The sequence below is a fragment of the Trichechus manatus genome, unplaced genomic scaffold, assembly GCF_000243295.1.
Source record: "Trichechus manatus latirostris isolate Lorelei unplaced genomic scaffold, TriManLat1.0 scaffold00008, whole genome shotgun sequence".
NCBI classification, from domain to species: domain Eukaryota; kingdom Metazoa; phylum Chordata; class Mammalia; order Sirenia; family Trichechidae; genus Trichechus; species Trichechus manatus.
The window spans coordinates 28,759,503-28,784,992 of NW_004443944.1; the positions used below are offsets into that span (position 1 = coordinate 28,759,503).

The 25,490-nt window shown below is 48.6% G+C and overlaps 2 protein-coding genes across 5 annotated transcripts in view; both read left to right on the plus strand.

Annotated features, from left to right (window-relative positions):
• LOC101352172 (ubiquinol-cytochrome-c reductase complex assembly factor 1) overlaps positions 1–5,955 on the plus strand; it is a 140,507-nt gene extending 134,552 nt beyond the window's left edge. For all 4 annotated transcript variants that reach the window (XM_023725054.1, XM_023725056.1, XM_023725060.1 and 1 more), the window contains one exon: positions 2,193–5,955. In XM_023725054.1, coding sequence (XP_023580822.1) covers positions 2,193–2,327 — 135 coding nt within the window. In that variant the 3' untranslated portion in view covers positions 2,328–5,955. The remainder of the gene's footprint in view (positions 1–2,192) is intronic.
• Positions 5,956–13,173: 7,218 nt separating this feature from the next.
• Positions 13,174–18,589, plus strand: FAM83C (family with sequence similarity 83 member C). The gene is made up of 4 exons (XM_004370581.3): positions 13,174–13,686; positions 16,190–16,357; positions 16,556–16,680; positions 17,158–18,589. Exons 1-4 carry the CDS (start codon positions 13,174–13,176, stop codon positions 18,587–18,589), a joined length of 2,238 nt encoding a protein of 745 aa, XP_004370638.3.
• Positions 18,590–25,490: the final 6,901 nt, after the last annotated feature.

The following is a 25,490-nucleotide window of genomic DNA, read 5'->3' on the forward strand; positions in this document are numbered from 1 at the left end:
CCATCTAGTTCTTCTGGTCTCAGGCTGATGAAGTCTCTGGTTTATGTGGCCCTTTCTGTCTCTTGGGCTAATACTTTCCTTGTGTCTTTGGTGTCTCAATTCTCCTTTACTCCAGGTGGTTGGGACCAGTTGATGCATCTTAGATGGCCGCTTGCTTGCTAGCTTTTAAGACCCCAGAGGCCACTCACCAAAGTAGGATGCAGAACATTTTCTTAATAAACTTTGTTACACCAATTGACCTAGACATCCCCTGAAAGCATGGTCCTCAGACCTCCGCCCCTGCTACTCTGTCCCTCGAAGTGTTTGTTTGTATTCAGGAAACTTCTTAGCTTTCATTTAGTCCAGTTGTGCTGACTTCCCCTGTAGTAGAAACAGCAGATATTATTAAGACCTAGTCCCTGCACTCAGGAACCAGCTATGGTTTGGCAAGGAGGCCAGTCAGGGACAAGGCTAACACTAGAATAAGTCAGTCTGTGATGTGATACAGGCAGGAACAAGTACTGTAGAAAGCCAGAGAAAGGAAGACTAGTTATGACCAAGTGGGGCAGGGAAGATTGGGAAGCTGGGCCTAGACTAGTCCTCTACTATGATATTTAGTGTGGTGGATGGCCCAAGACCATCAGAGGTTATATTGAGGTTTTTAACCAAGAAGATGGGCAAAGTCGTGGCATTAGAGACAGAAACAGAATAGTTAGAAAGAGAGGTGGGTTTTAGGGAAGGTAATGGTTCAGTTGGAGCTCCTTGCACTGAAGGAGATAGCAGGACATGTGGCAGTCTAGACTGGGGTACATGTGAGAGCTGGGGGCTGAGGTTTGAGAGTCAGTAGCCTGAAGATGAAGCAGCAGAAGTGAATGAACTTTTGGAAGATAGAGATAGTTCAAGGCCTAAGATGAAGCCTCCTGCCATTCCCCTCTCTCTCCAAATGCCAGAAAACCCCAAAATGGAGCCCCATCTTTCTGAATTCCGTGCTGACTCCTGCTCTTATTCAGTTCTCACCACAGATTTTGCCTGTTCATTTAAAAGCATTTCTCATTCTGCTGCTCTGTTTACTGGCAGGCAACCTGGGGAATCCTCCTAGCAACTGCCTTTCTCTCCTGAGACTCATCTACTCACTAGATCACCTGCCTCTAGAAGAACTGCCTGACCACACCTCCCTTGTAGCTGTTCCTGTTCTCTCCCATCACAGGTGTCCCCTCCCTGCAAGGTGGCCCCTCACCCTAGATTCCTTGAGCAGGCCTGAGAGCATCCAGGGGCCTGGCTTTGCCCAGGGCAGTGGCATGCAGTCCGGCCTTTCCTAGAACCAGACCTCTGAGCACTGGGATCAAAGCTCACCATCTCTATGCCAGACAGGCTGAGGGCACGGGTGGGAGAAAGCCCAAAGGGGTCAGGATTGGTGTCACCAGATTTAAGAGCAGCTGTCACTGTGGGAAGCAGGAGGATACTGTGCTTGGTCTCTCCAGTTCCAGAGGGAATGAGGATCAGTGGTGAAAGTCATAGGAGGGCAGCGGTGGGTTCTCTGGGATGTGACCATTTTAACAGCAAAGCTGTGGAAGGGGACAGACACCCCCAGCCATCGAAAAGGATGGAGCTGGGCCTGCTGACCATGTGTCAGGGCCTGCTAGAGGACAGTAGAGCACTACAGATTAAAAAAAAAGTGAGTGACTAGCACTATACATATGTTATGTCATTTAATCTTTTCACGAGTTCTGTGAAGTACACATGACTATCCCCTCTCTCAGACAAGGGCCCATAGTCTCAGGGGAAATGGCTCACCTTGGGTCACACTGCTAGAAAGGGGCAGAATCAGGAGTCTCCCTCACTCAGAAGCTTTGGATGAGGATGGACAGGATGACATCTCTCTTCTGGACTATAAGAACTTTCTAGGGAGGGTGTATCAGAGGAGTAATGTCTTTGGAATGTATGTGTCTGTTTGCCTTTTCATCTGTGTGTCCATCCAGAGTCTTGATGGGGAATTCCCTGAAGCCTTCCCAGTGAACTGCCCCAGTAATTTTTTTTTCTCGGAAGCTCCTTAATGATATGAATCTGGGAAATCAGAGACTCCCTGGCCTGGGTGCTGGGATGGTCAGAAGACCCCTCCCCTTCCTCTGCTTTGGGAGACTGGTTCCTTATGCCACCTCATGTCTGCCCTGTCCCTTGTCCGTTTACTCTGACCCCTGCTCTCCCGTTTGCAGATGCAGTACTTGGACTCCATGAATGGTGAGGATCTGCTTCTGACAGGGGAAGTGAGCTGGCGCCCTCTAGTGGAGAAGAATCCTCAGAGCATCCTGAAGCCCCATTCCCCAACTTATAACGACGAAGGTCTCTGATGGCTGGTCCCTCCAAAAAGCTGGGCAACTGGCTTGAGGAACCTCCAGGAGAGAGATGGCTGTTTTGCCCAGGACTCAGCAGAAAGTAGCCTGAACTGACCTTTGAACAGCATCTTCAACTACCTGGCTCCATTTGTATTCATTTTCCTCTTAATGTGCCCAGGAGTCTGAGCTGGTGGGGTACAGTGCTGAGAGAACCCCTAGCTCTTCTGGGGTGTCCTCTTCCTTAGAGAAGCACTGAGCAAGAGCTCTCCAGCACATACTCCCCAAGTCCCCTTCCAGCCACTATGTGTGGCTGACAACTTTTCCCAAAGGCCTGGGAAAGGATGGGGGTAGATCAGAAAGGGATACCCCCACCAAGGGCCCACTGTGGCCTAGGAGCAGTTTGTAATGCTGCTGAGTCATGATGGGTAACCACACTTCTGTCCCCTGACATTGAGCCATGGGTGAGTTGGCTATTAAAAGAAAGAGAGACTTGTCTCTGCCATGGCTCTTCTTTATTGTAGTGTCTTTTAGAAACGTAGCTGAGATGGTGATGCCATGAACTGAGGAGTACCGCCCGGCTCAGATAGAGACAGGGAGGGGGGAGGGTCTCTGTTGCTGCCTTTGTCCAGTTTATGGAGATGTGTCACTGCTCCAGCCTGCCAGGCCCTAGCCTCTGGGACCAAGGAGGTCTCTGGTGGCCAAGGGGCCATCCGAAGTCATTTGGAAAGAGGCCTCAGAAATAAACTTCCCTATGTCACCCCCAATGAACAGGGTGAGGAACATGCTGTCTTTCCTTTCTCAGCCCTCCTTATGTGAGATATTGGGGAGAAAAGGAGAACCTTCCTTCTGGCTTAGTTCCACCGTCCTAGGCCCCAGCCCCTGTGCCCTGCGTTCTGTCCCCTTCCCAGCTTCGGGGCTTGTGGTGCAGAACCACCACAGTCTGAGCAGTGGACGACCAGTCGGCTCCTCCCTCTGAGCACGGGCCATCTCCTGGGGGAGTTTCTTTAAATTGAAAAAGGGGGTGGGGAGTCATATTGTTCACCCCTCCCCCAATCAAACTTTCTTCATTTAACTTGCTATAAAATGAGTCATAGAAAGAAACTGTATATGGCTGAGGTATATCCCACTTCTGTGAAAACATTACAAGTCAAACCGCCTTCTCTGGGTTTATTTAAGATGCTTTTGTTGCAAGCGGAGCTCTGTGGTGAAGCCTTCACTGTGTGTATGAGATAATAACACCTTGTAACTCATTACAGCTGGGCACTATTTACATAAACCAGAGCTGAGCCAGGCAGGAATTTGCTGATTAATTTATTTTTAATGGAGTGAAGTATACCATGCACCAAAATAAACTTTACTGTGTGTACCTAACTGCCCCTGGAATGGATGGAAAAATTAATGGAACAGATTTTGGCTCCCAACTCTACACATTAATTCATATATAAAAGTTATTTGAGTCTTAACCCATTTGCTGCCCAGGGCAGCTCCCCAGCCACAGATCCCAGCCCACAGTACCAGTTCAGCTACTGGGCTTGCTTTAGAATTTGGGAATCTCAGATGTGGAAGGAACTTTAAGGTCATTGAGTCCAGTCTCTGTCCACTACTTGGCTCCCCTTTTCAACATCGCAGCTGGCCTATATTTATAGAGGCCTTGTGTGAAGAATCCCTCTAGCACTGGATAGCTCCTGTCTCCAGAGCCAAGTCCTTGCTCCATAGAACGGCAGTCATCATCAGATGCTGTAACTCCTAATTAAGGAATCGCATTTGGAAGAGCCAGATTGTATCTATCGTGTCTGGTGTCCCCAAGCCCTCACTTCCTGGCCATCTGCATTTCCACCGACTATCCTAATCCTTCTTGCCTTCAAGATAAAATCCAGACAAGGCTCTTCATAGTCTGCCCCCTGCCTCCATTTCCAGCTTGTTATGAGTCCCTAACCATTTCTTCTCTAAGCGAATAGAACCACTTGTGGTAACCTGGAGGGGCCACACTGTGTTTCCTCTACCTGGAACCTTCTTCCTTCCCTCTTCTGACTAGAGAAATCCCATGCTTCCTCACATATCACCTCCCGTTCATCCTAGGCACAGGCACGCTCTTTGTGGTGCTCCTACAGTATAGTATGCTCTGCTCTGTTAGTACTCACACTCCCAAGTTGAAATTATTTGTTTACATACCCACCTTCCGTACTGCACTGTGAGTTCCTTCAAAGATGATGAGATTGTGTTGAGATTGGTCACCTTTGTTTTTCTAGCACTCAGCAGATTGCCTGACTCATAGTAAGCATCAGTATAAAACGTAAGAAAGAATGAATGACTAAATCAACAATTATCAGTACAAGCCCAACAAAAAGGCCCCTTTCTGGACCATTCTCTCTGCAGTTCAGTTTATTTTCACAACTAAGTGTTAAGCACCTCCTCTGACTTCAGTACAGGAATCAAAACCAAAAGGTCTTTGCATAGCTAAATGTTTTTCTAATGTAAATTGTTATTATACAAAACAAGTGAAGGGCGTGATTTCTTGCACTCAGGGTGATTGTTCTCTAGGAATAATTTTGTTGTTTGTACTCTATATCCTTCCAGAAAGGATCAAAGCAAATTACAGTAAGAGACACAATTACAGTAAAACTATTAAAACAAAGTTTAAAAGATAAGATGCAAGTATTGGGAGGAAAATAATTATTGAAAACCTAGGCAGCTAATGGCCAACCTTCATATGAAATTTTTTTGTAATTTATAAAATATTTTAAATGCACTGTCTCACAACAGTCCTGTAACATGGGTATTATCCCCATCATTGTGTTCATCCCCTTTACCCAAGTGAGGCTAGAGAGTTAGCCAGGGTAAGGAGAGGGTTAAGAGTGTGCTCCGGCCCAGTTGTCTGGCTCCAGGGCCCCCTGCTCTCTCCTCATTCCACAAGGCCTCCCTCAGGTCTTGAGGAAACCTACTGCAATTGAGTGTAGGATCTTGCTCTGAGCTTCCTGGCAGCCGAAGGTAGAAAAAAGAAAGCCTTAAGATTACGTACTTACCGGCATGTAGAAGGAAGTATACCAATTCATCAGAAGGTACAAACATTTTCCTTACTCTTCAGAGCAGAATGTACTATAAGGAATTTTAAGCGAGAAACACTGACCAACAGAGTGAACAGCACCCCTAAGATTTCAGTTTTACCTAAAAAATTTTAAAATAATAAATAATTGCTATTTCTTGCATCAAGCTGAGATTAAAGCCAAGGTCATGTTCAGCCAATGTTTTTGAGTAACTGTTCTGTGACAGACACAGCTTGGTATTTTTACTCATTATCTCATTTAACCCTCAGTGACAGTCCTGTGAGGTAAGTATTATTAGCTCATGTTCCAGCTAAGGGAAACTGAAGCTTGACGGGTGGGGGGCATACGTACCCTGTGTGCAGACTCGAGTTGTCTGCACTGCTTCTAGTTCTAAAAAGCAGTTGTAGATGGGGAAGGAGCACTTGTGCTATGTCAAAAAGTAAAGAGAAACCTAAAGCAATATTCTAGCCATATGGGCTTGTGTGGGTAGATGCATATACTAGAACAAGGGGTTAATCAGAAAAGCCATGAAGGGAGTTCGGACATAAAGAATTTTTTAGGTAGGTGGGAAGTTTTAGGTGGGAAGAAGCGAGGAGCTGCCCAGGTGGAGACACAGGAAAAGAAGCTCTTCAGACCCAAGTGAACCAGCTGAGTCAGGCTGCAGAGATGAGGTGGGGCCATGAGTGGGGTTGCCTGGATTCCGCGTTATCTGACAGGAGGCATGGGGCCACGGTGCATTCTTGGCAAAGACTGGGACTTGAGCATGAACATGCACGGGGGTACACAGGGTGGACTGGCTCAGGCAGGAGGGGATTCTAGCCATGTGGGCTTGAGGTGTGGTGGTAGGAATTAAAAGGGGAGCTATTACAAAGAAAATATCAAGACATGGCCCTAAGTGGTATTAGGGACTAATAACTGAAGAAAGGGAGCAGCCACAGAACTGCCCTGGGAGCTAGGAAATGGCAATGACTGGCAGAAGAGGGCTTTGCTCAAGTGACAGTCACATTACCCTGTGAGACAGGCAGAGCAGGGCTACTGCCCCATCGTGCAATAGGAAACTGTGGCCCACTGAGAAGAAACCACTACTGGCACAAGGTGACCCTACAGCAAAGCTGAACAGTCCCATGTCTGAGCTCTACTGTTAGTGCACAGGGCGGTTCTGCTCTGTCCAGTGGGGTCACTATGAGTCAGGATCAACTCGAGACAACCGCTTTGGTTTTGGTGGGTTGTATGTGTATAGGGAGTCAGCTTGCTGGAAAAGAGGTTTTAGGTTTTAGATGATAGAGATGTTCCAGGGAGGGCAAAGGCATGGGGCATGACTAGGACTTGGGGGCTAGGGCCTTTAACCTTGTCTTGGGTCTAGAAAGGACACTTGAAATCATGTAACTGGATGAGCTCTCAGAGGTGACAGTGTTGAGTATAGACCAGACACTGGGATGGAAGTGGGGAATGCATTCACAGAGAGTAGTGGGAAGAGCAAGAACCGGCAGAAGTAGAATCTCGAGTAGAAGCCAGAGGAGAGGAGAGCTTCCAGGAAGAAGAGTCTGTTAATGCCACATGCTACAGAGGGGGCTAAGGAGGGAGTGTGTGAGGTGCAAGGACTTTGGACCATGCCAGGAACAAACTTTTTGAGAGAATGCAGATTGCAAAGGGTTAATAAGGCTGTGCCTGTTGGTATCTTGGGAAGCATGTAGCTGAGAAGAAACGGAGAAAAATGGGACAGGAATTAGGAGAGCAGGGTAAAACATAAGGTGTGTTCAGCACAGGGAAAAGCTGAAGATGCGTGTGGAGAAGGAGTCAGATTGATTAACTGTGAAGTGCTTATTTCAGCTGGAAACTTTCCATAAATGTTAGGTATTATTATTAGATCCCTCTGGAAATGGAAGCCTGGCCTGGTCTTGAGAACAAGGGACTGGCTTTGGAGGGGAGGAGGGAACCCTTTCCTGAGACCAGGGATTGGGAGGACAGATGGGCGACAAGGAATTCCTGAGGTGAGGGCTGAGAGAAGGGAGAACTCATGCTAGCGGGTCTTGATGCCCAGGAAATCTAGAGTTTAACAGCCATTGAGGTGAAGTGGGAGGGGAAGAGAGCTGGCAGGTTTGTGGCCAGAGGAACTGCCCACAGGACAGCCTCACTGTGTTTGGACTCTTCCCTTGAGAGCAACCCTTCTGCACTTGTTGCCCTCATTCTGTCCACTATGATCCTCCGACTGTGTCCCACCTTGTCTTGCCACCCCCATCCTGGGGAGATTTAGCCTTAGGGGAGGGGTGAGCTAGACTTCAGAACCCTGGCCATGAGTCCTCTACCTGCTCACCCCTGTCCAGTGTTAATCATCGGTCTCAAGTTTTCTGTGGCTTCCAGGAGAGTTCCCTTGAGCCGTGCTGGTGGGCCTAAGACCCAGACCCTGTGCAGGTCAAGGACCTCCCTCCCCTCAATAGGTACACAGGGAGAGAAGATTCTGGAGATATTGGCTGGGGAATTTCCAGGAAAGGAGTCTTCAAGTACTGACCTATAATGTCAAAAAGTGATCAAATACAAATGGTAGCACTAGGAAGAACTAGGGGACCTCCAGCTTAGCCCTCATTTTACAGATGGAGGCTGAGGCCCTGAGAGGGACTCAAGGTTTCACGGTCAAGAACTAGAATCTAGACCTCCGCTTGCTGGCTTGCTTCTCTCCCTGTTCTTTTTTTCCCCCCCTTTAAATCTTTCCCTGAGACCAGGCATAGCTCCTTGACCTCCCAGCTTACTATCTGGGCAAGAGAGAACCTGCCACAGGGCTGCACCGTAGTTGGTGTGACAGGAAGCATGGGCACAGTTCCTCTGAGATTCCAGAATGGGTCATGAGCTCTAAACCCTAAACACTTGGCTTCTACCTCAACCTAATCTGTGGTTTATAAGTATTTATGAGTCTGCCTTCTCCGCTAAACTGTGTATTCCTCTAGAGCAGAGATCAAGCCTTAATCATCTTTGGGACCACAGTGCTGGCATAAAGTAGGCATTAAATACATGTTGGATGGATTGGATGCACAGGGATGAAGAGATGGGATTGGACAACAGGTAGAGAATGAATAATGTTGGGGGCTTAAGGGGTCGGTAAATAATACCTTTTTCCTTCTCTCCCGAGTTCAGAATGAGTTGAGAAAACACAGGAGCCAGATAGATGGACATCAAAACAGTGGCTACTAGAGAAAGTGACTAGCTCTGTGGCCAGACGGACTTGCTTATACTCTCCCAAAATGTGCACCCTCTCCCCTATGCCCCAAGAAAGGGTGGGCCTGTTCCTTGCAGGGGCAGAACCTTTGCTACAGGTTTGCCAAATTTGCTGACAATAAAAAAAACAAACCAAATCTGTTGCCATCCGGTTGATTGTGACTCACAGCAACCCTATAAGACACAGGAGAACCGCCCCATAGGGTTTCAAGGAGTGGCTGGTGGATTTGAACTGCCAACTTTTTGGTTAGCAGCCAAATGCTTAACCACGGTGCCACCAGGTCCCCAGAACCAAAAAAAAGAAATCCAGAAAGACCTGAGCCTAGCCCCTTACCCAAGTTACCAATCAGGGAAGTCATTCTTTCTCCCGTGGGGAGGAGGGAGCGAGTGAGGAGGCAAAACAGGCAGGGCTCCGCCCCTTTCCCTCCTGGAGGGTGGAGTGGAAAATCCCTCCCCACCTGGAAACATGGGGAGTGGGGACAAGGCCCCCCATCTCAGATGGAATGAAGTAGATGGGTGGGTAGAGGGGCTGAGGGAAGGATATGGGGAAAAGGGTGAGCCCCCATCATCACAGCATCTACATCTAGACCAGAATCAGCAAGCTTTCTGAAATGAAAGCCAAAATTCTTATCCCTTTCGCTCCAGTGTACTGGGAGGGAAGCAAGTATGCTTGCCTGTGTGTGTGTGCGTGCAAAGTGGAGGGAGGACCTGGCCTGCCAGGAGCTGGGCTGGAACAAGAGGGCGCAGTGCAGAAACAGCCACATCCCATGAAAATGGCTGGGGGCCATGCTTGCCTGCAGGCCAGCCTTCAAGAAGAAGCCTGGAGTCTAGCCAGGGGGCTCCTCTGGTCTTGCTGCTTAGCTTATCTTCAGGCCTTCACTGCGCCTCTGCCCTTTCACAGCCAGAAGAGCTCTGGATTCAGCATGTACTGAGCTACTACATAAATTCACTCATTTATTTCTCACAACAACCCAGTAAGGAGGTGGTATTAGACTCATTTTACAGATTAAGCCACTGCAACTTAGAGAAATTATGATTGTTCAGCTCATCTGTTAAGTGGCAAAGTCAGCGTTCAAACCCACATGATCTGACTCTGAGTCCAGTGGTACAACCCAAGTCCCTGGGTGGGCCCAGCCCTTGGGATGTGAGGATGAGAGAAGAACCCAGAATGGTGACCCCCTGCTCAAGGAACAGTGAACCACACAGTTTGGGGTTGTTTCTGCGAGTCAGGTGCTTTGGGCCACTCTCCCTGGGTAAGTACTTCCTAAGTTTTCCTAAAACGAAGAGGCCAAGATGACAGAATAAGTTTTCTTAAAACGCAGGTCTAGACATTTACGCCATCATCTTTACAGTAAGAGCCTAGCATCTTCTCCAGGCACTCAAGGCCTTCCTAGTGTTGCCTTTCGGCAGCCCCTTTTCCTGCACCCTGGCCCCACCTTCCTTCAATGGGCATGTCCTTGCACCTCTATTCCTCCAGCCTGGAATGCCCAACCTGCCATTCTGCACTTCTAGAAATCCTTCCCATCCTTTAATACCCAGCTCCAACCCACCTCCGGGCGTCCTCACCACTCGTCCCCTTGTCTCTCTAGCTCTCAGGACTGTGCTTTGATTCAAGGGGTGGGTGCACTCTGACTCCCCTACTGGTCCTGGCCGCTCCTCTGCAGGGCTCCTTCTCCCTTGGCCCCCGAGGAGACAAATTAAATGTGCATGGCAGTGTTGGAATCAAAGCAGCTGCCACTGGAGGGCTGCAGTTCAGCCTCTGCTCCCGCCACCCCCACACAACAGTCACCTGCCCAGGCGTCACTTGACCTGTGAGAGACAACAGACGAGGCTAAATGGCCCCCAGGTTGGTAGAGCGATGCCAGGCAGGCGCCCGACACACCTCCTGGACAGGAAAATATTTTCCTTCCTCTTAATAACAGTCATTAAGGGGCCTGTGCCTGGAACACTGCAGCCACGGCCTGGGCTTCTGTCTGTCTGTATGGCTTCTATCACCCTGGGCCACCACCCCAGGCCCTACTCCAAGGCTGCCTCCCCTCCCTTTTGCCTTCTTACCCACTCAGCCTGAAGGGAGGGCAGCCATTTGTGCAGCCTGAGGGATTTGATTTGACTTATATGCTATTATTATAGGATGGCTGGGATCCCCTGGAGCCCTTTTCCCTTCAACTCAGCCACCTCCACCCCTGGCCCTCTTAGTTGAGCTCCCGCCACACCATACACACCCAGTACTACAATCCAGAGTTAGGCTCAAGGACTATCCCACCCTCAGACACACGTACACACAGACATGCACACGGTGCAAATACAGACATGTGGCTAGATGCTTAAAGACTGTCAGGCAGCCACGTGAACACCACAGCTCTACAGTACACACCTGCGCAGACCTGCACAGGTACAGTTATGAATACCCATATATGTACGTATATTTAGTTGAATCCTGTGAAATTGCCAATATTCAATAGATTTTTACTTATAAAAATGGAACCGGATACAAACGTGGGCATGGAGGGAAGTACACAAAGCCAAAAATAGGTACCATCAGTTAGACGTGGACACACTGAGGGATAAACAGGAATTCCACAATGCAGAACCGGACCTGCCTATCCACCCCAGGGGCAGTCCTGCGACCCAGATAAGGCGCTGATTTCCGCTTTTAAACACCCCTGGAGATGATAAGGCCTTAATGAGGGCCCTGCCACCTCACCCTGGCTGCCCCACAGCTTATTACCCTCCCATGGTCTGGCTCTGCTTACTCACTCCCTGCCCCTCACTCCTCCCCGCCCCCAGGGGGACATCCTCAAAGGGCCTGGTGCTCCAGTTCTGCCCCTGGGATGGGATGGCATGGGAAGGGATGGGATGGGATGGGATGGGTTGAGATGGGATGGCCCAGTATTTCTGTTCTCATGCTATGAGTCCTCACCCCTCAAAGACACAGCCCCAGCTAGATTCATCTTTGGTCCTCAGTGTCCAGTTTAACACTGGGAGTCCCTGAGCCCATTCTGAGAGCACTTGGTGTCCCCCACCCCCACCACCATGTGTTGGACCCCGTGCCAGACTCTGTAGACGCAAAGGAACCAGACGGTTCCTGCCTGTGGGAATGGACAGATGGGCCCAGGCCAAGTAAAGCCAGGTGCAATCAGTACTAAAAGGGGGTTGCGGAGGCTTTGAGACATGCTTTAGGTCTCCTGCCCTGCCCCCACTCCCCACCCCCACCCCATGGCCATCCTCCCTGAACTTCGTCCCTCCATATAAGCGTGGTGCTTTAAGCTGGCACAGGGCACGGTTGTGACCACGTCTGCCTGGACTGCCTTCCCAACACAGCTGCCATCACTGACCCGCTTTTCTAGAGCAAAGCCTCACCCATCCTCCCGAGAACAGGCTTGACGGGCTCTGGGAATTTGGCTCTTTTGCAGGGCAGAGATCAGAAACCTGCCAGCCTGCTTTGCCTCCTGACCTTGTAGTGCATCCCCCCATGCTCTGAAACAACTTTCCTCACTCCCAACCATATTATACTCAGCCCCTGAGGAGGGGAGGAAGGCTGGGGCCCAGCCCCCACTGGGCCAAAAGCACCCCTGGAGTTGAGGGTGTAGGAAACCCAGCCATCCAGAAAGAACATTTCTCAAGGGGTGGGCCTAGCCCACTGCCCCAAGTGCACCAGGCACTTGTTTCAAAGGTGGGCTCCAGAAGCCTACCCCAGACCTTCTGGATCAGAATCTCTGGGTGGGTGGAGCCTGAGAATCTGCATTTTAACACTTCCTGGGCTCCTGTGAGCCACTACTCTGGGCCTTTGGAGAATGGGCTCAGAGCCAGGAGTGGGGCTGGGCAGGGAGATATGAGAGTCACAGTTATGGAGTGGCAGGGTGATTACGGGAGCAAAGAAGGGAGGCCTGGGTGTCTTTTTCCTTGGCAGTTCCCGGCTTTTAGTCCATGCCTGTGCGCCGGCTGTGCCGAGCCATGCGGTGTTTATTGTAGTGTGCTGGGTTATAGCCAGTCTCTGAATTAGTGTTCAGGTCAGTTTATGTGAGTAGGTGTGATCAAAACGTATGGACTGCGTGTATCAGCGTGTACTCTACCTCTGTGTGTCTGTCAGCTGTCTGTGTGTCAGTATGCATGTCAGCGTGTCTGTGTGTTCATGTATTTATCTCATTGTCTTGAGTCATCCATTTACCCCAGGGTGTGTGTGTGTGTGTGTATGCATCCCTCTGCAGGCCTGAGCCCCTCGGGACCATAATCCCACCTCCACAGGGGCCTGGAAGGTCAGGGTCTGGGGAAAATTTGCTAGGAGCCTGGTGGGGATGGAGCAGGAGATGCAGGGGGTGGGGTGGACACGAGAGTGAGTGTGTGCTAAGGGCCTGGCAGTGGCACTTCCCTGGGCGAGCAAATCACAGCAGTGGGCAGATAGGTGGGGCTGACCTGACAGGTTTCAGAGGCCAGGGGCAATTGGGTGGAGGCTGGCTCTGATTTAGGGTGGCAGCAGGTTGGGGATCCTGCCACACACACAGGGCGGGCAGGCAGAAGGCTGTTTTACTGGTATCTTCTTCTGTTGCAGCCAGCCTGGGGTGCAGGCCATGGAGCCCGCTGGCAGGTGAGCAGCCAGGTGGGCAGGCATGTTCAGAAGCCTAAGGCCTGGGGGCCTGGGAGCCCAGGGCATGGCAGGACCCCTGCGGGGTCGGGTGGAGGAGCTGAAGCTGCCCTGGTGGCGAGAGACCTCACCACTGGTGCTACGGCACAGCGAGGCCGCCCGGCTGGCAGCTGACGCCCTTCTGGAGCAGGGTGAGGCTGCCTATTTGCGGGTCATCTCTGAGGAGCAGGAGCTGCCCTTCCTGAGTGGCCTGGAAGTGGACTACATCACCAGCCATGTGCACAGGGGTCCTGAGCTCAGCGAGTCCCAGGGCCTGGAGGCCTCAGGGCCTGACCGTCTTAGCCTGTTCTCTGAAGTCACCTCTGGCACATACTTCCCCATGGCCTCTGATGCAGACCCCCCAGACCTGGACCTGGGCTGGCCTGAGGTTCCACAGGCCACAGGCTTCAGCCCTACCCAGGCTGTGGTCCACTTCCAGCGGGACAACGCCAAGAACATCAAGGACCTGCTGCGTTTCCTCTTCAGCCAGGCCCGCACGGTAAGGGCCTTATCTCTTCAGACATTCATTCCACAGATGTGGAAACTGAGGTCCAGAGTGGGGACGGGACCAGCCCAAGGCCACATGGCAGTTTAGGGGCAGAATTGGGACTAGAACCTCTGGCATCTACTAGATCACAAGCTCCTAGATGGTGGGAATTTGTCTTATGAACTTTGGTAACCCTTTGGCACTCAAGAAAACTATGGATCCCCTGAAGTCATCTTAAAACCAATCAATAGTTTAGCTCAACTAGTAAAAAGGGTCTGCCTTGAGCATTATGCTCTTTAAAGAACTATCTATATGGGCTCAAATTGACAACAGCAACTCTAAAGATTAGATAGGAACCTTAGGGGACAGTGAGTTTATGTTAATGAGGGATGAACAGCTCAGAAAAGGAGGGTGAGAATGGCTGCACAATTGGAATAATGTAATTAATGTCACTAAATTATACATGTAGAAACTATTGAATTGGTATATATTTTGCCATGTATATTCTCAAAAAAAACAAAATAAAATTTAGAAAGAAAACTATGGATAACATAGAACAGGAGGGGCCTCAGGGACTCCACAAACCCTGAAAATGCATGCAAAGCTGTGCATATTGCAGGAAGGGTTCTTCCCTCCATCTTTCTTGAGAGAGGGTCCATGACCTTCATCAGAAAGTTTTGTGACCCCAAAACTAAGAACCACAACCTTGAAGAACACCGGAGCCATCCCCTTGACTTACAGAGGAGGAAACTGCGGCCAGAGAGGGGCTGCGAAACGCTCAGGGAGCACAGGGCTCTGGGCGAGACGGGTCCTTGACAAAGGCCCTGGGGTCCCTGGCTCAGCCCTGCATCCTGGCCCATTCCCCAGCTGTACCTCAGCTCCTCCTGCATGGCATCTCCAGCTGGGGCTGGGGCAGGGCGGGAGTACCGCGCATGGACTTCAGTGTGGCCTTAAGGGCTGGGCTTTTAGCTCTGCACTGGCTGGGAAAGAGGAATGCAGGCTGCTGGGTTCAGGGCTGGGGAGCAGGGGGCTCGAGAGAAAGAGAATAGGAGGGTCAGAAGCCTAGTGTCTTCAAGAAAGGGTAGTCAGTGCTAGGGGGCTCCAGCCACAGACCAGCAGAGCTTCACCTCTGGGCCCTCACTTCTGTGATTCAGGAGGCAGGGGCATGGGTAGGAGGAAGCAGCATGGAAAGCTCCTACTGTAGAGCTCAGGCGGCAGCATGCCAAGTTTCCCCAGTACTTTTGCAGAGCCTTCCTGGCAAGCCTGCCTGTGCCCCAGGCAGGGGAAGGCCAGGACTGATCGGCGTTGGGAATGGGGTTATTAAGGAGGTTGTTGCTATTGCTATCTTCACTCTTGCCCCTGTGATCTTTCCTGCCTGTCCTTATTCCCCCAGCGCTGGCCAGGCCTGTGCTGTGATCCCCCAGTGCATTGCCTCCTCATCCCCCCATCTGAAACCCTCCAACCTAGGTCTAGGAGCCAGGCTCCTGCTCCTGTCACTGGCTTGGAGTGACCTTGAGAAGTGCTTTCCTCTCTGCAGCCCAGTGCACTCGTTTGTTAAGAAGGGAGAAGGAAAGGAACATTTATTGAGCTTCTGTTGTGTGTGGAGGCATTTCACATTTAATTCCCCATAACTCTGAGACCTGGCTATCATTATCTCCATTTAACAGAGGAGGAAGTTGAGGCTCCCAGAGGTGAAGCGACTCACTCAAAGATATAGCACCAGGAAGAGCAGTTCAGTCTAGCAGCCGAGCAGGAGGGCTCTGCTCTGCCCTCCGGCCTCAGCCTTGTTCAGGAGAGGAGGCTGTCACAGCAATGGGAAGAAGTGGCAGTAGTGGCTTGAAGGCCCCAGGGGGTGTCAGGGTATATTGGAGGCAGGCTTGTATGTGGAATAGAAGCCACAAGCCCCATTCCCTGGACAAAACAGGAAACTTGGTTCCACTTGGCATGGGTAGAAGTGAGGGAGCCCATGAGTGTCACATCAAACCTCTGCAGCTTCACAGGGAAACTAAGGCAGGGCTGGTGAAGGGCACTGGAGACCCCAGCCTGGCTTGCAGCTCTGACCCTTGAGAGGGGCGCCTCAGAGCATCCAGAACTAGTGCTAGTAGGGAGTGCAAAGAGCTGGACTGGGAATCCGGGTCTGGGTTCTGCCTCTGACTCCTTACCTGCTCTGGGCCTCAGTGATCCCATACGTAGAATGGGGCTTTAAACCAGCACAGTGGATCCACAGACATCTTTGAGAATCCAATGACAGATAAACACTCTGTCCACAGAAAATGCACCCAAAAACTTTCAAACAACTTCTGTGGGTTCAAGACAGTCAAAACTTCCTGTGCCCAAATTAAGAAGCCCTGGGCTAGGTCACTGCTAATGACCCTTCCAGTTCAGATGTTCTCACAGGCTCTGGCCTCCTGATTTTCAGTCCAGTGCCCTTTCGGGGACCTCAGCCCCTACCCTCGGGCTGGAGTGGATGTTGGCAGTGTCCTGAGCAGGGCTGAGCATTCCCCTTCACCCCCAGGTGATAGCTGTGGTGATGGACATATTCACCGACATGGAGCTTCTGTGTGATCTCATGGAGGCCTCGAGCCGGCGTGGTGTTCCTGTCTACCTGCTCCTGGCACAGGAATACCTGAGGCACTTTCTGGAGATGTGCTACAAAATGGACCTCAGTGGGGGGCTCCTGCCGGTTAGTGAGGGACAGGGCAGCAACGGAGGAGGGGCCAGGGAGGGCATGATCATCAGTTGAGTGGTCAGTGGGTATTGGAGGCCAGTGGGAGTGGGGGACTGGGTTCCCTTAGTATTTTGGGTCAAAGACCCCATGGAGCATACAGCCCACAGTCTGTCAAGGTCACCCCCCAACCTCCCTCCCCCCTCCTTGGTCCAGAACATGCGTGTGCGGAGCACATGTGGGGACACATACTGTAGCAAGGCAGGCCGCCGCTTCACTGGGCAGGCCCTGGAGAAGTTCATCATCATTGACTGTGAGCAGGTGGTTGCGGGCAGCTACAGGTGAGCACGAGGACTGGAGGGGAGAGGGCCTGGGTGCTGAGGGCATCTGGGATCTGGCAGCTATGAACTTTCCCTCCTTCACCCATCTCTTCAAACATGTATGGATCACCTGCCACCTGCCACCTGCCAGGCACTGTGCAGGGCTCAGGGATAGCATGGGGAGCTCACTCTAGTGGGAGGGTTCCTTTAATGCCTTTGGCATAGAGAATAACTACTGTACATTGGAGCTGGAGGGACTTCAGGGAAACTTGCCCCCTGGTCTATTTTACAGATGGGGAAACTGAGGCCCTAAGATGGGCAGCCACTTGCCCAAGTCCACTGAGCAGAGCTAGGATTAGTGCAGACCCTGGGGTTAGAGCTCTGTCTCCCTCACTGTGGTGGAGTTTTGGTCCAGTTTCCTGCTCTGCTTCCCTGGCTGTGACTCCTTCCTCGCCCCTGGGTTGTACTTGGCCTCCTGATCCCGCCCCTCTGCCCCAGCTTCACCTGGCTGTGCAGCCAGGCCCACACTAGCATGGTGCTGCAGCTGAGGGGTTGCATCGTGGAAGACTTCAACCAGGAGTTCCGCTGTCTGTATGCTGAGTCGCGGCCTGTGGAGGGCTTCTGTGGCGGTGAGGAGCCGTTGTCACCCCGGGCACCACGCCCTCCCCTGGTGGCCTGGGCCTTCAGGCCTGGCATCCCAAGCCCCACCTCCTCCTCACCCTCCAGCACCAGCCTCAGCAGCGTCAAGCGCTCTCCTCTCATGGGCTGCTCCTCCTACCTCCCTCTACCAGGAGCCTGCAATGACATGGGTATGGGGCCCTCATCCCCAGGTCCCTCCAGCCGTAAGGCCAGTGGGCAGCCCCCACTGCAACACCAGCTGTCAGACCCTAACCATGGCTCCTTTCCTGGGCTCTACCTAGGCAACCTGGGCAAGCTGGGAGCATCCCCATTGTCCCAGTCCTCCCCTCCCCTCAACCACCATAGCACCAGCCCCCTGGCCCTGGCAGTGGGCTCACCTCTGCTCCCCCACCCGCGCCCCTTCTTCCCCTTCCCTCGGGGTGGCCCAGCCCTGTCCCGGCTCCCAGAGAACGGGCTCCCAGGAAGCCAGGGGCCCAGCCCTCCACGAGGTCACAGAGTACCTGGCCCAGCCCTGGAGACAGTGGATGAGAAGGCATATCTGAGTCAGAGCCATGACCAGCTGGACCTCTTGGTCCCCTTCCCCAGAGCCCGAGAAGCAAGAGGCCCTGACTCTGGGGTTACCCTCATCTCAGGCTCCCTTCAGCCTGGTGAGCAGGCCCCAGAGGACAGGAGGTTGGCCCCAAGCCACAGCTACAGTCAACTGGACCTCTTGCCCTGGGCCCAGGGTGCCGGGAGCACCCTTGAGTCAGGCTCCCCCAGAACTGGTGATCAGGTCTCAGAGGACAGAAAGCTGTCCCCAAGCCACAGCCAGACCCAACTGGACCTCCTGGCGCAGTTCTCCAAGGCCCGGGGCTCCAAAGTGCCCCCTAAGGCCAGTTCCCCAGCCAGGCCCAGCAAGCAGGGCCCAGATGAGTGGCGGCAGACCCTAGGTCACAGCCAGCTGGACCTCATCACAAAGTTTGGCGCATTCCGGGGTGAGGGACCTGGGCCCAATGGTCTCCCCGATCCGAGCCCTGTTCACAAGACTGGAATGGGCGCTGGAGACGAGAAGCGACTGACTTTGGGCCACAGCAAGCTGGACCTCATCACCAAGTATCACCAACTGAAGGGCACCAGGCAGGTGCCTGAGCCTGGCCTGCCCAGTGCCTCCACAGGTGGCCATCGCAATGGTGGTAGCAATGACCTGCATGGGGATGAGAAGTGGCTGACCCTGGGCCACAGCAAACTGGACCTCATTATCAAGTACAACAAGTCCAAGTCCAAGCTGCTCCGAAGCCGCTTTGAGTCCTAGCCCCACTTGCAGCAGGGTCAGGTCTCTCCTCCACCCACAGAGACTCTGGACTTGCTCAGGTCCTAGACTCTTGACAGGGGCTTCATGGGGGTGGGGGAGCATCTAGGAGCTCAGGTCAGACACTCCCTGGGCTTACTTATACACTTACACTTACACACACACGCACACACGGAAATGGAACTCTCAGTAATGGAACCCGTACCACATGTCAGACACTGTGTTGGGCATTCACACCAGTTCCTTCTTCTCATCCTTCATCCTTTCAACATCCCTCTGTGGTAAGTATTATCATCCCTATTTTATAAATGTGGAAGCTGAGGCCCAGAGAGTTTGGATGACTTATTTGGAATCAGATGCAAGTAAATGTCTCTGCCTGACTCTAAAGACGATGTTTTTTGCAAACACAACACACAATAACCACAGTTCATGGGTCCTCATGCACACACAATATACATATCACAGAAATGCTCCAAACGCCTGCACAATACACACAGGCATACCAACAGGGCACACACTCACAGACTGCACACCCCCCCCAACCGATAAGTACACACAGATCCATGAGATAAACAAAACACTTGGAATTCTAGTCGTAGGATCCACAGACCATAAATATGCACACACATATGTGCATGCACATGCATGCACACACACACCAACCAATATCTTCTTGAACCTGAGCTATGTACCCAGCCCAAGGCTGAGCATGCCACAGGGCTGAGGAATGAATCAGACTCAGTTCCTGGGAGACAGAGATTAAATGCACAGAACATTGGAGAAAGGGCAGAGCTGTATTTAAGTAAAGGCTAATCAGGGACAGAGACTAGTAGAGAATGAAAAGCATAGGCTGTAGAGGGTGGAGTGGTAGGAAGTTTTCTTAGAGGGGGCAGCATTTGAACCAGGCCTTGAAGGATGAAGAGGATTTGGACAGATGGAGGGGAGTTAGAGGCATTCCTCTCCCATTCCTGGGAGAAGGAACCAGGTGAAGAGAGGCCCAGGACAGGACTGAGTGGGTCTGTGGTGAAGCAGAGAGGGTGAGGAAAGCATGCAGATACCAAGACACACTCTGACACAAACACACACACACACATAGACACGTCAGATTGTTGAGTGTCTCCTGAAGTCCAGGCTGACAGACTATGGACCTTTTTACTGCCTGAGAGTATACCTGACACAAATCAATAAAAGCAGACATGGCCAAGACCCAGCGGCAGCCTGGTATATTTGAGGAATGCGGAGTTCTGGAACTGTATGTTGAGGGAGGGGAAAGGCACCAGGAGGGCTGGATGGAGGCAAGGGGCTCCAAGCCCCTTCTGCCCTCACTGTGACGTTCTGAGAGACCCTGGGCTTTTGCGGACCAGGTTCTCCTCTCCAAGAGAGCAGGGCCATCCTCGAGCCCCTCAAGGTGGACCTTGGCCACCACCATCTATCCAGGGGATCGAAGGTCGCTGCTGAGTGATGAAGTACACAGGAAACACACATGTGGAAGCCGGTCAGCCGCCACACCCTGGTCCACCCTGGGCCCCTTCCCACCAACCTTTCCCTAAGACTCTGCTTCATTCACCCTCCCCCCGCTCCAATACCTGCTTCAATCTGGTTCTCTCTTATTTGGCTGCATCTCCTTTTCCAGCCTCTGCCCTGGTCTGTGTCTCCCTACAGGACACCTTTTCCTTGGTGACCTCATCCATCCCAGGCTTCAACCCTAAATCTCATTCCTCAGCCCTTCACTCTCCCTTTGTTCCAGAGAAGGCCATCTTCCTACTTTCTGATGTCTATCCTGCACCCGGGGCCAGATTAAGGCATGTGAGGGCCCTAAACACTGATAATCTGTGGTGCACTCTCCTCTGCTTACTCACACATTCGAAAAGGATATGTGAGTTATATATATACATGTATATATGTGTGTGTCTTAGCTATCCATAATGTAAGTTCTTTTCATATGTGACAAATATTAGTGATTGAATGCAAAAGTAGCGTATGCCTTTTAGTGGAATGAGATGAACTGGATTATAAACTTTTTAGTGGATGTGGGGTACTAACATTTTTACTATATGCCACCTTTTCTACAAAAAGAATATTCCATATATTCTACAACAAAGAAAATGAGTCAGTGAACTTAGTTGTTTCATCAAGGTAAAATTCTGTTGATCTCCCACAACAAAAAACTGACTTTCACCAATTTTGCTTTAAATGGCTCATACGTCAATTTTGATGCTTATTTCATAATAAATGCTATAATTATAAATGAACAAATGAAAACATGTCATAAAAGAAAATTTAATGATCAGAAAACAAATATTACAACAAATTACTATATTTTATTTTTAGATAGATCTTTCATCTCTCATGTTATGATTAAAAATTTCTTTCTATTCTTTGCTCTTACAAATTCTTCAATGATTTTGTCACAATTAAGCTGCCAAACACTATCTACTTCCATCCATAATAAGGATAATGAATTGAGTCCTTCTTTAATCATTGTTGTACGCTGAGGGTTTGAGTTTCTTTAAGGACAAAAATGAGTGTTCTGTTATACGGTTTGTGATTATTAAAATTAGGAATATGTGTAAAGCAATTTCAACATTGGGAAATATGCATTGTATTTTATTTTCTATTATGGAATCATACATGCCTACATGTCTTCCCTGAATCTGTAAACTTAGTTCTCATGTAAGAATGAAATTGTCACACTTCTCTGTAAAGGTTTGTATTTAAGTCATTGGGATAAGTCTGCACTAATTTCTTGGATGCCTTCATACATTCTTCATCAGGTACATTCACATTGTTTAAGAAGGAAAATCTCCTTGAAAGAACTTCATACACTTTTGCCCTTCTTTTGTATATGTTTTGTTGTCTTTTCAGAATTTTCAAAATCTTCTCTTAAATTATGTAAATACCCTGTTAGAGACTGGTAGAAATCTATGCATGTCTTTAAATTTACTTCTGAATCTTGGACAGCTTGACTTGTCTGATGAAAATGCTACAATGTATTATTCCACATACCCAACATAAATACATACTCTAGTGTTTGCGTTTTGTTGGTGATGTTTTCAGCTTCTCTTTAGTATCTCCTTTTTGTGTCTGGTCTTCAGCAATATTTTCTAAGGCATCTAGAATCTGAGTGTCCAGTTCCAGGATTGCACTCATTGCTACAACATGTGCTTCCCAACATGTATTAGAAAGACATTTTAATACTCAATCATTGCCTAAGTATGTTTTAAGAACTGCCCATCAGTGAGTAGAGGCAGCAAAAAATGTGTAGAGTAACTTAACAGTAGGAAAAAAATCAACTGCTTCTGGACAACAATCTACTGTGCTACGTCCTACAAGATTAAGTGAATGCGCAGCACATGGTATGAAAATGGCATATGCATTATGTTCTAAAATTTTCTGTTGCCTGCCTTTATAACACCCTGATATATTGGCAACACTGTCATAGCAGTGGCCTTTGCACCTAGAAAAATCAGTTTTGCCAACTTCATGTAAATAGTGACGTACCTGGGAGAAGGATTCGAGACAGCGGCATAGTCAGACGCACCATGCTGTCCCTCTACAGCAAAGACCTGAGAAACAAAGTAACAGATATAGATGACAACGCTGGAACCCTGAGCATCAAATGAAAGGATATAGAATTAGATCAAACACTGACTGGAAAAAGAAAGTGAATGACAGCAGAGAGATACAGAGCACAGCAGGGCCATTTTGAGACAAAGCCAGCAGCAGCTCTAGGTAAGGAGCGTAGGAAGACAACATCACAGAACTCCCAACAGGAGACAGAGAAACTGCAAAGACATACCTAGAGGGAAGCAAGGTGAGCAGGACATGAAGTGTAGCTAAGGAGGAAAAGGAAAGAGGATGAGAGCTTCAGGGATCCTGGTGTACAGAAAGCAGGGAGGAAAGTAGGACCCAGAGACAGGGTAATTCTCCAGTGGTGCTACCTGACAGGTAGGGTGGGTGGTAAACACGGAGCAATACGTAAGCCCCCCTTTTTTTCTTTTCCTCTCCCCCCTCCCACTAGAGAGAGCACCCGTGTGCCCTCTGGAAGTCTGCCCACCTCCCCCGAGCTGGAGAGAGCACCTACACAACCCTCGGCCACCTGCCCCACCTCTCCCATGTTGGAGAGAGCACCTGAGTACACCCTGGCAGTCTGCCCACACCTACCCCACGAGAGTGCCTGTGTGACCCCAGCTGCCCACCTGCCCCTCCCCCACTGAAGAGAGTGCTTGCTCAGATATATCAAAACAAAACAAAACAAAAAAAGCATAAATAAATAAAATAACACCTTAATGCCTTGGAGACAGCAGACAGTATCAAATCATATAAAAAAACAAGACAAGATGGCTCAATCAAGTGACCAAAACAAAGGGGCAAAAAACATTTCCAAGGAAGAGATGGTAATGGAACTGCCTGATAAGGAATTCAAAAAGCTTATATATAGGGTCGTTAAAGAGATCAAGCAAAACACAGACAAGACCCTAGAATAATTCAGGAAAACAATACAAGAACAAAAAAAGTTAAATAGACAATTAGAAATCATACAAAAATAACAACTAGAAATCCAGAAGATTAACAATAAAATATCAGAAATAGATAACTCAACTGAAGGACACAGAAGTAGAATTGAAACAATGGAAGAAAGAATTAGCAAAATAGAGGACAAATCCCTTGATATCAATTTATTTGAGGAAGAATCAGAAAAAAGAATGAAAACATAAAGAAAGCCTAAGAATTATGTGAGATACTATGAAGAGGAATAATTTATGCATGATCAGAATCTCAGAACAGAAAGAGACAAAAATAAAAAAGCACAGAGAGAATTTTTGAAGATCTGCTGCAGAAAACTTACTCAATATCATGAAAGATGGGAAGATTTCTATCCAAAAAGCTTAATGAACCCCATATAGGATAGACCCCAAAAGAAACTCACCAAGACATATCATAATCAAACTTTCCAAGTCCGAAGAGAGAATTCTGAGAGCAGCTCAGGAAAAACAAAATATCACCTACAAAGGGATTCCAATAAGACAAAACTCTGACTTCTTGGCAGAAACCACGCAAGCAAGAGGCAATGGGATGACATATATAAAACCCTGAAAGAAAAGAATTGCCAAACAAGAACCATTTACCCAGCAAAATTGTCTCTCAAGTACGATGGCAAAATTAGAACATTCTCAGATAAGCAGAAATTAAGGGAATTTGTAAAAACCGGACTATCCTTACAAGAAATATTAAAAGGAGTCCTTTGAATAGAGAACCAATGACATCAGACAACAACCTAAGAGTAAGCCACACAACAGCATCACCAAGATGCTAACCCAGATAGAGAAATCTCAAAAGTAAAACTACAGAATTGAAAACAGGGAACCAGATGTCAATCTTCAAGTGATGAAACTTCAAAACAAAAAGCGGGACTAAATGGTGTAGACATACAACTTTCATATGAAGAGGAAGTCATGGCGATATCAAGAAATAACAGACTGTTTTAAACTTAGGAAGATAAAGGTAAATGTCAGAGTAACCACTAAGAAAGTTAATAAACCTATTCACCAAAATAAAGAAGAAAACCAAAAAGACCCAGTAAACACAAAATCAACAACAATGAAGGAAATGAAAAGAAAATACATAAACAGAACTCAGCACAGAAAATTAAGTGGAACAAAGGAAACAGCAACACCACAACAAAAAGCATAACAAAATGACAACAATAAATTCATCTCTATCAATAATCACACACTGAATGTAAATGGTTTAAATGCACCAGTCAATAGACAGAGAGTGGCAGAGTGGATGAAAAAACATGAACCATCAATATGTTGCCTTCAAGAGACACACCTTAGATACAAAGACATAAATAGGTTAAAAATCAAAGGATGGAAAAAAAAATATATCATGCAAACAGTAACGAAAAAAGAGCATGAGTGGCAATATTAATCTCTGATAAAATAAACGTTAAATCAAAATACATCATAAGAGACAAGGAGGCGCATCATGATTAAACAGAAAATCCACCAAGAAGATGTAACCATAATAAATACCTACACACCCAATGACAGAGCTCCAAAATACAAAAAACAAACTCTAACAGCACTGAAAAAAGAAATCGACTGTTCCACAATAAGAGTAGGAGGCTAACACACCACTTTCAATGAAGGACAGAACAAATAGAAAGAAACTAAACAAAGATACAGAAGACCTAAATAACACTATTAACCAACTTGACCTCATAGACATATACTGATCATTCCACCCAACAGCAGCACATATACATTCTTCTCCAATGTACATGGATCATTCTCCAGAATAGACCACAAAGCAAGCCTCAATAAATTCAAAAACATCAGAATAATACAGAGCATCTTCTCTGACCACAACTCTATAAAACTAGAAATTAATAATAAGAAGAACAGGAAAAAAAAAATTAAGTACATGGAAACTAAATAACACCTTGCTGAAAAATCACTGGGTAATAGAAGAAATAAATAACTTCCTAGAATGAAATGAGAATGAAAAGACAACATATCAAAACCTGCGGGACACAGCAAAAGCAGTGCTTAGAGGAGAATTTGTAGCAATAAATGCACACATCAAAAAAGAAGAAAGGGCCAAAATCAATAGCTTAACCCTACAACTTGAACAAACAGAAAAAGAGCAGCAAAAGAAGCCCACAGTCTCCATAAAAAGGAAATAACAAAGATTACAGCAGAAATAAATGAAATAGAAAACAGAAAAACAATAGAATCAACAAGACTAGAAGTTGGTTTTTTAAAAAAATTTTTGAATTGTACTTTAGATGAAGATTTACAAAACAAATAGTTTCTCATTAAACAGTCAGTACACATATTGTTTTATGACATTGGTTAACAACCCCACGACATGTCAACACTCTCCCTTCTTGACCTTG